General features: G+C 39.8%; 1 protein-coding gene across 1 annotated transcript in view; it reads right to left on the bottom strand.

The window, feature by feature from the left end:
- DSCAM (Down syndrome cell adhesion molecule) overlaps window positions 1-11,102 on the bottom strand; it is an 845,501-nt gene extending 834,399 nt beyond the window's left edge. The window contains exon 1 of the mRNA XM_006886768.1: window positions 10,961-11,102. Within this exon, the coding sequence (XP_006886830.1) occupies window positions 10,961-11,102 (142 nt within the window). The remainder of the gene's footprint in view (window positions 1-10,960) is intronic.
- Between the last annotated feature and the right edge of the window lie 801 nt (window positions 11,103-11,903).

Here is an 11,903-nt window from a genome sequence, read left to right as displayed (position 1 = left end):
ACCTGAGCAAGCTGTAATTGTTAACAACCTCCATCTCTTCTCTATCTAATACAGTGCTGCCAATTGGCTCAGTGGTGAGAATTTTTGTCTTCTTGATGTTGAGCTTCAGTCCATATTGAAGACTACAGTCCTTGTGGCCTGGATCTTCCTTAGTACAGCCTCAAGCAAAAATCTTTATCTGCAGTTGGTATTTAGGATTTGGACTTACATCTTCCTAAGCAAGAGGTGGACAACAGTGAGAAACCACTACCAGTACATGGTGCATCACAGAAGTGACTGGTGTTCATATGGAGAGGTGGCTGGGGAAGGGAGGGTTTGACCAGGTAGCTGAAGGGGGAGGTAGCAGGGAAAGAATAGAGACAAGTCACAAATGCTTGCTGCGGTGGGTGGCAGTGAATGTATTGGTGGTTAATAATCTGTAAGGGAAGTGTCCTTCACCTGCTAGGTAAAAATACTTGTCTGTCAGATATTCTTCTAACAGTAAACATGCAAATTAAGACACACTAGGAAGAAGGATTGGCCATCCACTTCTGAAATATGACTGGCCTTTGAAAACCCTATGTACAGCAGCATACTTAGAGTAGATTAACAAAGTTTGTATGCATTGTGGGTTTTTTCATATTTTCAATTTAACTTTATTATTATTATTAATTTTAATGAAAATTTACAGAGACTTTGGATTTCCATTCAATAATTGTTGCATTTTTCTCCCTGTCCAACCCTCCCCTCCAGTTTGCTCTTCTCTTTGAAAAGTAAAATAATAATTCCATCATTGTTATACAATCAATTCCACTCCACTATGCAGCCTTCATTTTGGACTCCTGTAATGACAGTAATACCTAATCATATATCCTTTTCAAACAGTTCTCTCCCTCATCTGTTTCAATGCAGTATACATAATTTATCCCATCAGTCTCCACCCAACCCCTATGTCAGTTCTGTTTTACAACAGTGGCACCATGCAGTATTTGTCCTTTTGTGACTGAGATACTTCACTCAGCATAATGTCCTCTAGGGTCACCCAATTTGTATAATATTTCATGAGTTCCTTGTTTTTCATTGTAGCATAGTATTCCATTGTGTGAATATTGTGTCTCTATCCATTCATTTGTTGATGGGTACTTAGGTTGTTTTCATTGTTTTTCACACCTGATCTTTCCAATTTCCTTCACGTACTCCTTCCTCCACCCATCAGATTGTGCAACCCTATAATTAACTACATCTCACACACCAACCCCTCCCCCTTGCATATGCCCCCCCAATAGATCATCATACTCGTTCTACAATAATGGTTTTATAAGGTATTTGTCCTCATGTGACCGAGTTAGTTCAATCAGTATAATGCTCTCCAGTGCCTCCAAAGTTAAGTAGTGATTTATAAAACCATTGCTCCTGAGTGTCACGTAGTATTTCATCGTGTAAATGGACTGTAATTTCTCAATCCATTTGATTGTGGTTGGACATCTGGGTTGTTTCCATTTCTTGTGATGGTGAATAACACTGCTATGAACATTGGTGTACAAGTCTCCATTTGTATCTCTGTTCTCATTTTCTTGGGGTATATTCCAAGCTTGGAAGCAGGAGTGGCATCCACTTCCTAAATAACATGCAACTGGAAACTATGAACGTTGATAAATGATGATAGATATAGAAAGGCTTTTTCAGGCCTTTTGTTCATAGTGTCACTATGAGTTGTGCTCGACTCGATGGCAATCAATCCAAGCAGTGGAATAGCTGGGTCATATGGAATTACTATGTTCAGCTTTTTGAGGAAGTGCCAAACTGCTTTCCAGAGAGGTTGAAAGTAAGGATTTTGAGGCTCCCTCTTACATACTTTGGGCACGTGGCCAGGAGGAAACAATACTTGGAGAAGGATACCATGTTCGGAAACGTGGAGGGACAGCTCAGGAGAGGAAGACCCTGCATGAGATGGGTTTACACAGTAACCTGAGTAACTGGGGTAGGTGTGTCAGAGCCTGTGAGACCAGCTCAGGACAGTGTGGGCTTCAGAGATGTTGTGCATAAGGTCGCTAAGAGCAGTAGTTGATTTGATGGCACAGGAGGAGACTGTCCATTTTTTCCCTCTCCTAGTTTATTTGAACTGCCTGCCTCTAAGCTGGCAGCACAGTTGCTGGTCCACTAGGCTACCAGAACCTATAATGTCATGTACTGTTGAGTTGGAAACAACCTATAGCTGACCCTCTGACGGGTTTTCAGAGGCAATTAATCGCATGGGAGGATATTGTCCATCCTTCTCCCACTGAGCAGCTGGTGGCCTGGAACCATGTGTCTTGGGGATTGCAGTGCAGTTTCCAGCCACTAGGCCAACAGAGCTCCCTAGAGCCTATAATAAGAGCTAGTAAACAAGGGTAGCTAGTTTCAAAGAGCAGAACATTACAAAATTATGACAGATCTTGCAGTAACTAAATCACCCTGAGCCAAACACACAGCAGACCTTTAGCAGTCCTAGCCAAGGGCCGAGAGTCTCAGACCTCCCTGTATCCTCCACCTGCCGGATACGCTCTCACACTGAGCACTGGTCGGCTTCACCTGGTACCCATTTTCCTCTTCACCCTGACATGACTGACCTTTATGATGACATCTGTAAAGCAGTTTCCACTGCTAGATGGGGCAATGAAATGCAAAGAAGAACCTGTGCCCTACTTTTGTTTGGGAATAAATCTTCCTTTACATTATTGACCTAGATGATACTCAGAATACCCACCTAGGGATCTGAGCATCTGACAACAACTCCAGATTGAAATTCAACAACTCCAGATTGAAATTCAGATGCAAATGATCACTTGGTAATTAATTCCAGCCTTACTAATATCTGGGACTACATATCACAACTAATTGGCAGTATGAACTGCCAGTTCTGGTAGTACAATCCCTCATGACATTCAGTACCTTTTGAGAAATGGATGCCATGGTGACTTGAGATGGCCAATTATGACCTCAGTACAATCATTTCCAGTCTCAAGGTATCCCCTTCTCCCTGGCTTTATTAAAGTGCCTATCATACTTTGTTTTTCTAACTTTGCAGAGACTTGATAAAGGACAAAACAAAACAAGCTAACAAAAAAAAAAATTCAAGACTAATAAAGACTCAGATTAAGTGAAAAATTACTTAGAAACACACTGATATTGACAAATAGAAGCTAATTATAAAATTTATATTAATTATAAAATTATAAAAGTGTGTGTTAGGATCTCATTTTTCCAGACTTTTTAAGCATGTCACCATTTCACTGAAGAATCAAAGTCACGTAGTGTCAAAGACAGTATGTCCTCAGACCACAGCTCTGAGTCACTATGAATGAAGATGTAGCCATAAGTCCCAGACTTCACACTTTCTCTGGTGCCACAGTGTAATTCTTCTGAGAAAAGCATCATCACATACGTGTGTGCTGCATTTTTGACAAGTTTCTGAGTGGTTTTATGTGCAAAGTCTCATTGAACATTTGCCATAATACCCTCACCTTCCACTCATAAAAACAAATATTCTCTGTTCCTCCAAGCCATTCCTGCAGGGAACCATTTGAGAAGACAAGACTAATGGTAGGCCAGTATTAGGTGAGTATATCAAGTTTCCTGAGCAAGACTTGTTTGGGTTTGTTCTCATTACGGTCTATGTTGATTTCCAGGTGTATCCAATGGAAGAGCATTACAGGATGAACTTCCTAGGTGACTTTAGAAATTGTTGCACAGAGCATACTTTATCCATGTAGTTTAGAAAAGGGGCTTTAAAATTCTTCTTCCTAGTTTAGACATTGGCTGATAAACTGAAGTCAGAATGGCTCCAACTTTTTTAAATGTATATGAACATTAACCTGAACAGAGAAAATGACAGCTCAATGTCTTGCTAGAAATAAGACATCATCACCCTCTTAGCAAAGAATGAGAGCATGGATGTTGCATATAAAACTAAATCTCTGGACCAGCAGAGTCAGAAATAATTATGCCCCACTCAAAAATGATGGTGACGATGCCTCCTTGAATGAGAGTCACTCTCCACAATCTTAACATGAATGAACTCTGGCATCAGGCTTCTGAGAGGGCTCACTAGGCCTCTTCCAAGTTTATGATTGAAGGACTTCCCTCCATAATTCTTCTCACAGGCACCATTGTGATCCACGAAATTAAAGAAATTCAAGACTATTCCAATCTTGTTCCACCAGTCATTACTGGTCAGTTTTAACTGGTGTTAAGTGTCAAGGTAAAAAAATCAAGCTTCACGAGGAACTTACTGTCTTCAAAGTAAAAGGAGTCAAAACTGAAGACATCAATTACCATGGAAGAAATGAAAAACCATGAATGATGAGTACGTATGTATGTATCATGTGTGTATTCTGCCATTTTAATATTTTTTCCATGTGAAGTTCAATGAGATTACTTTCATCATATTGTACAATTGGAAAATACTTCTGAATGAGGAGTCCACTTCTCTATAAAACACTTTACTCTTCAAATATTCTTAATCATCAAAATGTTCTAAAGATATTCTGGGAAAGGTATCACATTCCATTATTCTCCTCTTGAAGGTGAAAATTCTAGCCAGACTCATAACTAATCACTATCAACACGGCTCCTCAAAGACCAGGAGAATGCGACCATCACACATCCTTTTGGCATGTTATGAGGAGTCAATTCTTGGAAGGCGTTATCATAGTGAGAAAGGTTAAGTGTGGCAAAGGAGAGTCGGATCGTCAATAGGATGGAGCGACACCATGACTGCACCAATAGGCCTCCACATGATGGAAGTTGTGAGGATGGCAGAGGGCTAGGTAAGGTTTCAATTGTTGTACACGGGGTTGCTATGAGTTGGAGTCAACTAAAGACCGCTAACAATGACACTGGCCTAATGTGTTGCATCTACGGGCACCGGAAGAACTACATATCAGGTGAGTGTTACCTGCAAGCTGGATATAATCACAGTGAGACCTCTCCCAATAGCACCTACTGCTTGCTGGGCCAGCCTTCTCTTAAGCATCCCTGGGTGGTAGGCCTCACTGTACCATTCAGGAGTCCTTAACTGCAGTGATTAATTGTGAGCTCTTCCCCAAGCCATACCAAATAACATGCTTTAAATTAGATCCAATAGCTTCCTAAAAATAAAATGTTATTACATAACTGGTCTTTGCTTTTCTCCAGACACAACAGGAAGTCACTTTTAGCATTATTTAACAGATTTTTGCCCCTCAAGTTTTCCGTTTCTCTTCATTTTTATTGCAGTATAAAAACTAAATTTAGACTCAGGTTCTCTAATGACTGTCATCATTTTTCCTCTCTCCATCAGATAATTAGGAGCCCTGGTGGCACAGCAGTTCAAGAATTTACCTGCTAAGCAAAATGTTGTTGGTTTGTATCCATCAGCCACCGGCAGGACAGAGCTGAGGCTGTCTGCAGCTGTCCAGCCCTGGAAGCCCTAGAGCAGGTCTACCCTTCCAGTGTTAGCATTAGTCTGGACTCCAGGGAAGTCAATTCTTAAGACTGTGATGACACTATGTGCCAAGAGTGGAACAGGGTCTCCAAAAAAAGGTATGCTGAAGTCCCTGCTCCCCTTACCTGTGAATGCAACCCTGCTTAGAAATATGGTCTTTGTAGATGGTATCAGTTAACCTGAGGCCACCATAAAGAAGTGTATGGTACATTCACACAGTGGAATACTATGCAGCACGCAGGAGCAATGATTTTGTAAATTACTGCCTAACTTGCAAGAAACTGAAGAACATTATGTAGAATGAACTCAGTCTCATAAGGACAAATACTGTATAAGACCATTATTGTAGAACGAGTATGAGGATCCAAGGAGGGGAGAAGGTGTGTAATCATAGGGTCACACAATTTGATGTGTGGAAGAAAGGATGGGTAAACGAAAGGGGAAAGCTCCAGTGTGAAAAACAACATATATCAATTTTATGAACTTTGTATATAAACCAGTATAAAATTTAAATTAAAAAAAGAAAGGTAGGCTTCAATCTAATATGCCTAGCGTCGTTATAAAGAGAAGAAACAGACACAGAAGGAAGATGTAGGCAAAGGTTGCAGTGATACTGTCTGAAGCTAATGAATGTCTAGGCTATCAGAATTTGTAGGAATCCTGGTGGTACAATGGTTAAGCATTCCTTTGATAAGAAGAAGTCAGGGTTTAAACACACCGGCCACTCTTCAGGGGGAAAAGACTGATAATCTGCTCCCACCAATATTTATAGCCTAGAAAACCCTATCACATAAGGTCACTTGGGGTTGGAAGTGACTTAACGGGAAATCACATCAGAAGCTAAAGACTTAAGAAAAGATTATTCACTAGAGAATTCAGAGATGGCAGCACCCTGTGACACCTGAACATCAGACTTTCAGCCCCCGTAACCACAAAAGAGAAAAGAAAAATCGAGTTTGTAGAACTCTGTCAACTCTTATCTATGTGTTGATTATATAGCACGGTTACATGCCACTAAGATGCTGAAAGACATGGTACTAATATTATTAAGAACAGCTCGGTCATTCATGGTGCACAAGCTTTCTAGACTAAGATAGACAAGGAACAAAGAGATGGTAATCTACTTTGGAAAATCAGATAATAAAAACCCTATAATCACCACAGTCTAACCCACAACCAATTATGAGGAAGATACAGAACTGAGCACCATCTTGTTCTGTTGTATACAGAGTTAGTGTTAGGCAGGGAGGAATAAGGAATGAGCCATAAACCACAATGGAATGTCACGCTCTCCCCTTCCCCCTCCCTGAAGGGCCTGCTATAAAATCTTACCCAAATACACCCTAAGTATAACTTCCTCAGACTTCCTTTCCAGATCAAGGAACCTCGCCCATGAGCTCCCTTAATAAAGCTACTTTTAAGTTTTCTTGCTCTCTGGTCCCATTCTTAAGTCCATGACCTTAAGACTCTACAGTTAGCATGAATTAAAAACCAACAACAGGCATAATATGAGAGGATAAAAGTCATTGATGGATGAGGAGAGACAGAAGGATTGCTTAAAGAAATGAGTCATCAGCAACATAGATTCTGGTAGTTAATTTCCTCAATTTCTCCTCTGATTGGGCATTTGGTTCATCCTAACTCTATTGTCATACACAGTCTTGAGATGGAATAAACTTGAAGGAAATAGTCATTATTATATTTGCCATCTAGTTGCCATCAACACATGGTGCCCTTAGCTATAATAAGATGGAGCACTGTGTGGTCCTGCATCATCTCCACACTCATCTGGCTGTTTGAGTCCACTGGGGACTGCCGCAGCTATTGCGTCAATCCATCACACAAAAGGATCCTCTCATTTTCATAGACCATCCACCAAACACCATATTAGTCTTTCCCGAGGGCCAAAGTAAGACCGTCTTGCCCTCTACATTTCTAAAGAAATGAAGCTGTACTTCTTTTTAAGACCAGTTTGTTTATTCATCCAGAATTACACAGTATATTCTATCCCAACACCATAGTTTGAAAGCATCAAGCAGGATTGAAAAGTAAGGTCATCTCAAAGAGCCATGTGCTTTTTAACATTTTTCAAAAATGGAGTTTTGATAGTAAATATCCTTGAAGATGTGTCCCGATGTGTGGTGCTCCCCAGACTGTAATCAAGCTCTCCTCTCTCCAGCTACCCCAGGTGAAATGGGGCAGCTCCTTGACCTTGATTCAACAGTGCAGTTGCCACAGTTAATGAAAGCTAGCAGGCACCCGAGCTTGCTCCGTTGGCTTTCTCAAGCCCCTGCTGCATGGCTCATTTCCATCCTAACTGCATTTCTAAGCAAATTAAGCACAAACTAAAGAAAATATGAGGATATAATGAGGAACCTTGAACAATACATTTTTTTTTATTCTCAATTACTTTAGGAAAAAGTCTGAAACCAATTTGTTGGATTTGTGATGCCATTGTTGTGGCCTCAAAAACCGGTTTTGATTTGGGCAGACATTCCAAGTAGGTACACTGAGAACTCAACCTAAACTAGCCAGTTAATTTAATTTTACATGCATGTTTTATTTCCAGGGAAAGTGCAGATAGGGCACATGATATTCTAAGATGTAACTATGTTAACAGGGCAGAGGCCATTAAAAATGCTTGCTTTCTCTACACATCCTGGTGACCTCAAGATGAGATGGATGGTAATTGATATAGCACTTTCATAGTTATGACATAAAATATCCTATTGTGCCAGCATAAATTACATTTCTAATTTCTGATTTTTAATTCTTTTTTGCTAGTAATAGATGAAAAAAGCAATTCAATAGCATTGCCCATATACTTCCTTTAAGTTACAAGTATTTCTTACTTATGTCTGCTACCTTAAGAAATTCCTCATTCTATAGAGTATGAAGCCCTAAACAGTTTTAAGGAATTGGCCAAGTCTCCAGCAAGAATCTTTCTGATCTTTAACTGCCTTGGTTGTCTCAATGAGCTTCTATAGCTGAATTCCTATACTTATTTTGTATTCTATCCCTTTCCAACTGATAAATGGGCAAATGGTAAACACTGATATATTCTACAGCACAGTCTCCTTTACTGGGGATGGAGGAGTGTCCTGCTATACTAATTATGCTCTCTTGTGGTTGTTACTTGCCACTCACTATGGTTCAGCACCAATTCTGTAACTTCACATGATTTGGACTACTTTTAGGTGCCATAGAGTTAGACACAACTCATAGTACTATGAACAAGAGATAGAAATTGTGCACTTTAATGTACTATCTTCACAATCTGAGATACTTTTTTAAAGCCAACTGTAGCAGTCACTGTATCAGCAGAGAGTCTTCCAGGGTCGTCTTGTCTTTCTCTATCCCCTACTTTTCCAAGCATGATGTTATTTTCCAAGAATGAGCCCTTCTTAGCAACATTTCCGAAGTTTAACTATCTTTGCCTCCAAACAGCACCTTAGTTGCACTTCCTCAAAAACATTTTCATTTGTTTTTTTGGCAGCCTGTGGGGTATATTCAACACTCTTCAACAACACAGTTCAAAGGTTTCTAATCTTCTGTCATCCTGATTCATTGTCTAACTTTCAAACACATATGAAGCAATTGAAAATAGTATGGCTTGGATAAAGGACACCATATTCTTTAAACAAATATCTTTAGTCATTAACCCCTTAAAGGGGTTCTTGGTAGAAAATTTTCTCAAAGCAGCACATCTTTTGATTCTTTGACTGCCGCTTCCAGGAGTATTGATTGTGGATCCAAGTAAAATGAAATTGTTGACAACTTCAATCTTTTCTCAACTACAATGTTGCCTAGAAAAAATTGGTCTAGTGATGAAGATTTTTGTTTGTTTGATGTTGAAATGACCCATACTGATGTTTGATCTTTTTCAGTAAGTGTTGTTTTGTTGTTTTTGTTTTTGTTTTTTGTTTTTCCCTGAAAGCCCAACTTGTGTCATCTCCATACCACTGGCTGCTGCTGAGTCTTCCTCCAATCTACATGCCACATTCTTCCTCTAATAGTCCAGTTTCTCAAATTACTTGTCCAGCACAAAGCTTAAGTAGGTTTGGAGAAAGGATATAACCCTTAAGCCTAACAACCCACCATTCCTAATTTTAAAATAAGCAATATTCTTTTATTCGTTTTAGACAACTGCTTCTTGGTCTATGTACAGATTTCACATGAGGACTAGTAAGTTTTCTGCAATTCTCATGCTTCTCAATGTCATCCATGATTTATGATGATCCACACAGTTGACCACCTTTGCATAGTCAATAAAACACAAGTCACCATCTGAGGCCTCTTGTTCCATGTCCTGTTCTGAACCAAGCTTGAAGTTCTAGAAGTTTCTTGCAATGCACTGTTCAGAAACAGTTTCATAATCTTCAGTAAGGTTTTACTTATATGTGATTTTGTTGTTGTTGTTGATAGTCTTCGAGTCAAGCACGACTCATAGCAAACAAAAGGCCTGAAGTCTTTCTATAACTATCGACATGCATCAAAGTTCATAGAGTTCCCAGGGGCATGTTGTATTTTCCATATTCAATTTGATCACCTTTCCTTGAATCAAGAAGAAATATGGATCTCTTCCAGTCTGTTGGCCTAGAAGCTATGTTCCAAATTTCTTGGTATATACTGGTGATCACTCTAAGGCTGCAACTGTTTGCTAAAACACTTGGAGTGGTATTCCACCAATCCCTGAAGGCTTACTTTTTGCCAATGCATTCAGTGCAGTTTGGACTTCTTGCTCAGTACTATAGGTTCTTAGATACATGCTGTTACTTGAAATGGTACTGTTTTTGATGTGACTGAGTACACTCATCCCATCTTCTGTGGATGGTTTTTGCATCATTCAAGATTTTATCCAAGGAATTGCAACTCAAGGCCTCAATTTGTCCTTCAATTCTTTCACTTTGAGAAATGTTAAGCATGGTCTTCCTTGTTAGGTTTTATTTTTAAGGTTTTTGCACATTTTGTTAGGATGCTTTGTCTTCTCAAGCTGCCCTCTGAAATCTTCTGGTAAGTGCTCTTCATAATTTCTGACCTTCATTTTGGCTTCTCTGAATTAAAAAGCAGCTTTCAAGTCTCCTTTGCCATCTATTTTGTTATTTTTTTTTATTCCCTGTCTTTTAATTTGGGTTAGGAAATAACTTTCAGTGAAATAGATGCTGACATATCCCAACACAGATCCTTTCATCAAGTCCATGTATCTTTGCCTTAGCTTTTATGAATAATAGCTGCTTATGCTTCTCAGATGCACTCAGAACTCGCCTCTCTATTAAAAACTAAAACCAAACCTACTTCATGAGGTCAAGTCTAATAGAATGACAGTAGTGAACCGAGTGGAACTGTTCCACAGGGTATCCAAAGTTGTAAACCTTTATGGAAGCAGACTGCCATATATTTCTCTAGCATATCAAGTAACTGGTGAGTTCAATACAGCAGCCTTTGCTTCACATCCACGTGGTTAGCTGCTATGCTACAAAGGCTCCTCCACATGCTAAAGTACCCTCCTTATCTCACCCTGGTATTCCACAGTCAATAACTGGCTGACGACTAAAAAACTGGCCCCATTAACATAAGTGGCAACAAGTTCTGCTGTGTATTTTGTGCTCCAGAACATCCCTGTGACGACAGGCTGAGGTTTGTCCAGATGAGACCACATCCTTGACCTGCCCAGTTCCTCTCATTGGCCTTGGCCTTTTCTCCAATCAATTCCTCAACCAATCACAGGAGTCGAACAAGAATTCTCTTTTCAGGGTCTCCTTCTAGAGAACTCAACTATACCAATTCCCTGGGGCTTGTGAAACAAATATTTATTCTATTACAATTCTAGAGTGCAATTACTTATAGAATGTGGTCCTCTTGAGGGCTCTGAGAAAGAGGTCTCCTAGAGCGCAGTGTTTGCCTCTTTGGCTTTCTTTTGCTTACAGATGTATCAATCAATCTCTGCTTCGTTGTCACTTTGCTTTACTCATCCTATGTCCTATTTCCAAATCTCCCATTCCTTTTTATTACAAAGACAAGGGAGCTCGAGTGGCCTAGTGGTAAGAAGTTGTGCTGCAATCACAAAGGTTCGTGGTTCAAATCCACCAGATGCCATGCTGGAGAAGGAGATGCAATCTTCTCCTGTGCCTGTCGGATCTGATTAGACCATACACAACAAGGGGGGGAGGGAGAGAAAGAAAAGAGAACAGAGTGGTTGTGCCATTTCAAGGGAGCTCTGGTGGCCGAGTGGCAAAAAGCTGTGCTACAATCCCTTTTTATTACAAAGACAACACTCACTTAGAGCCCACTCTATGTTTAGGATGATGACATCTCAAGGTCTCTCACCTATGTAAACACCCCTTTCTAAATAAGGTAAACATTCAAAGGTCCTAGTTGAATATGAAATTTTAAGGAGATGTTGTTCAACCTCTATAAAAACCTAGAATAACTGAATAACCATCAGAGTCAGTACAAAAAA

This window comes from Elephantulus edwardii, unplaced genomic scaffold (genome assembly GCF_000299155.1).
Source record: "Elephantulus edwardii isolate Elephantulus edwardi_28Jun2011 unplaced genomic scaffold, EleEdw1.0 scaffold00051, whole genome shotgun sequence".
Taxonomy (NCBI): Eukaryota; Metazoa; Chordata; class Mammalia; order Macroscelidea; family Macroscelididae; genus Elephantulus; species Elephantulus edwardii.
The sequence above is the reverse complement of the archived record's forward strand: the minus strand, read 5'-3'. Positions and strand labels throughout refer to the sequence as shown.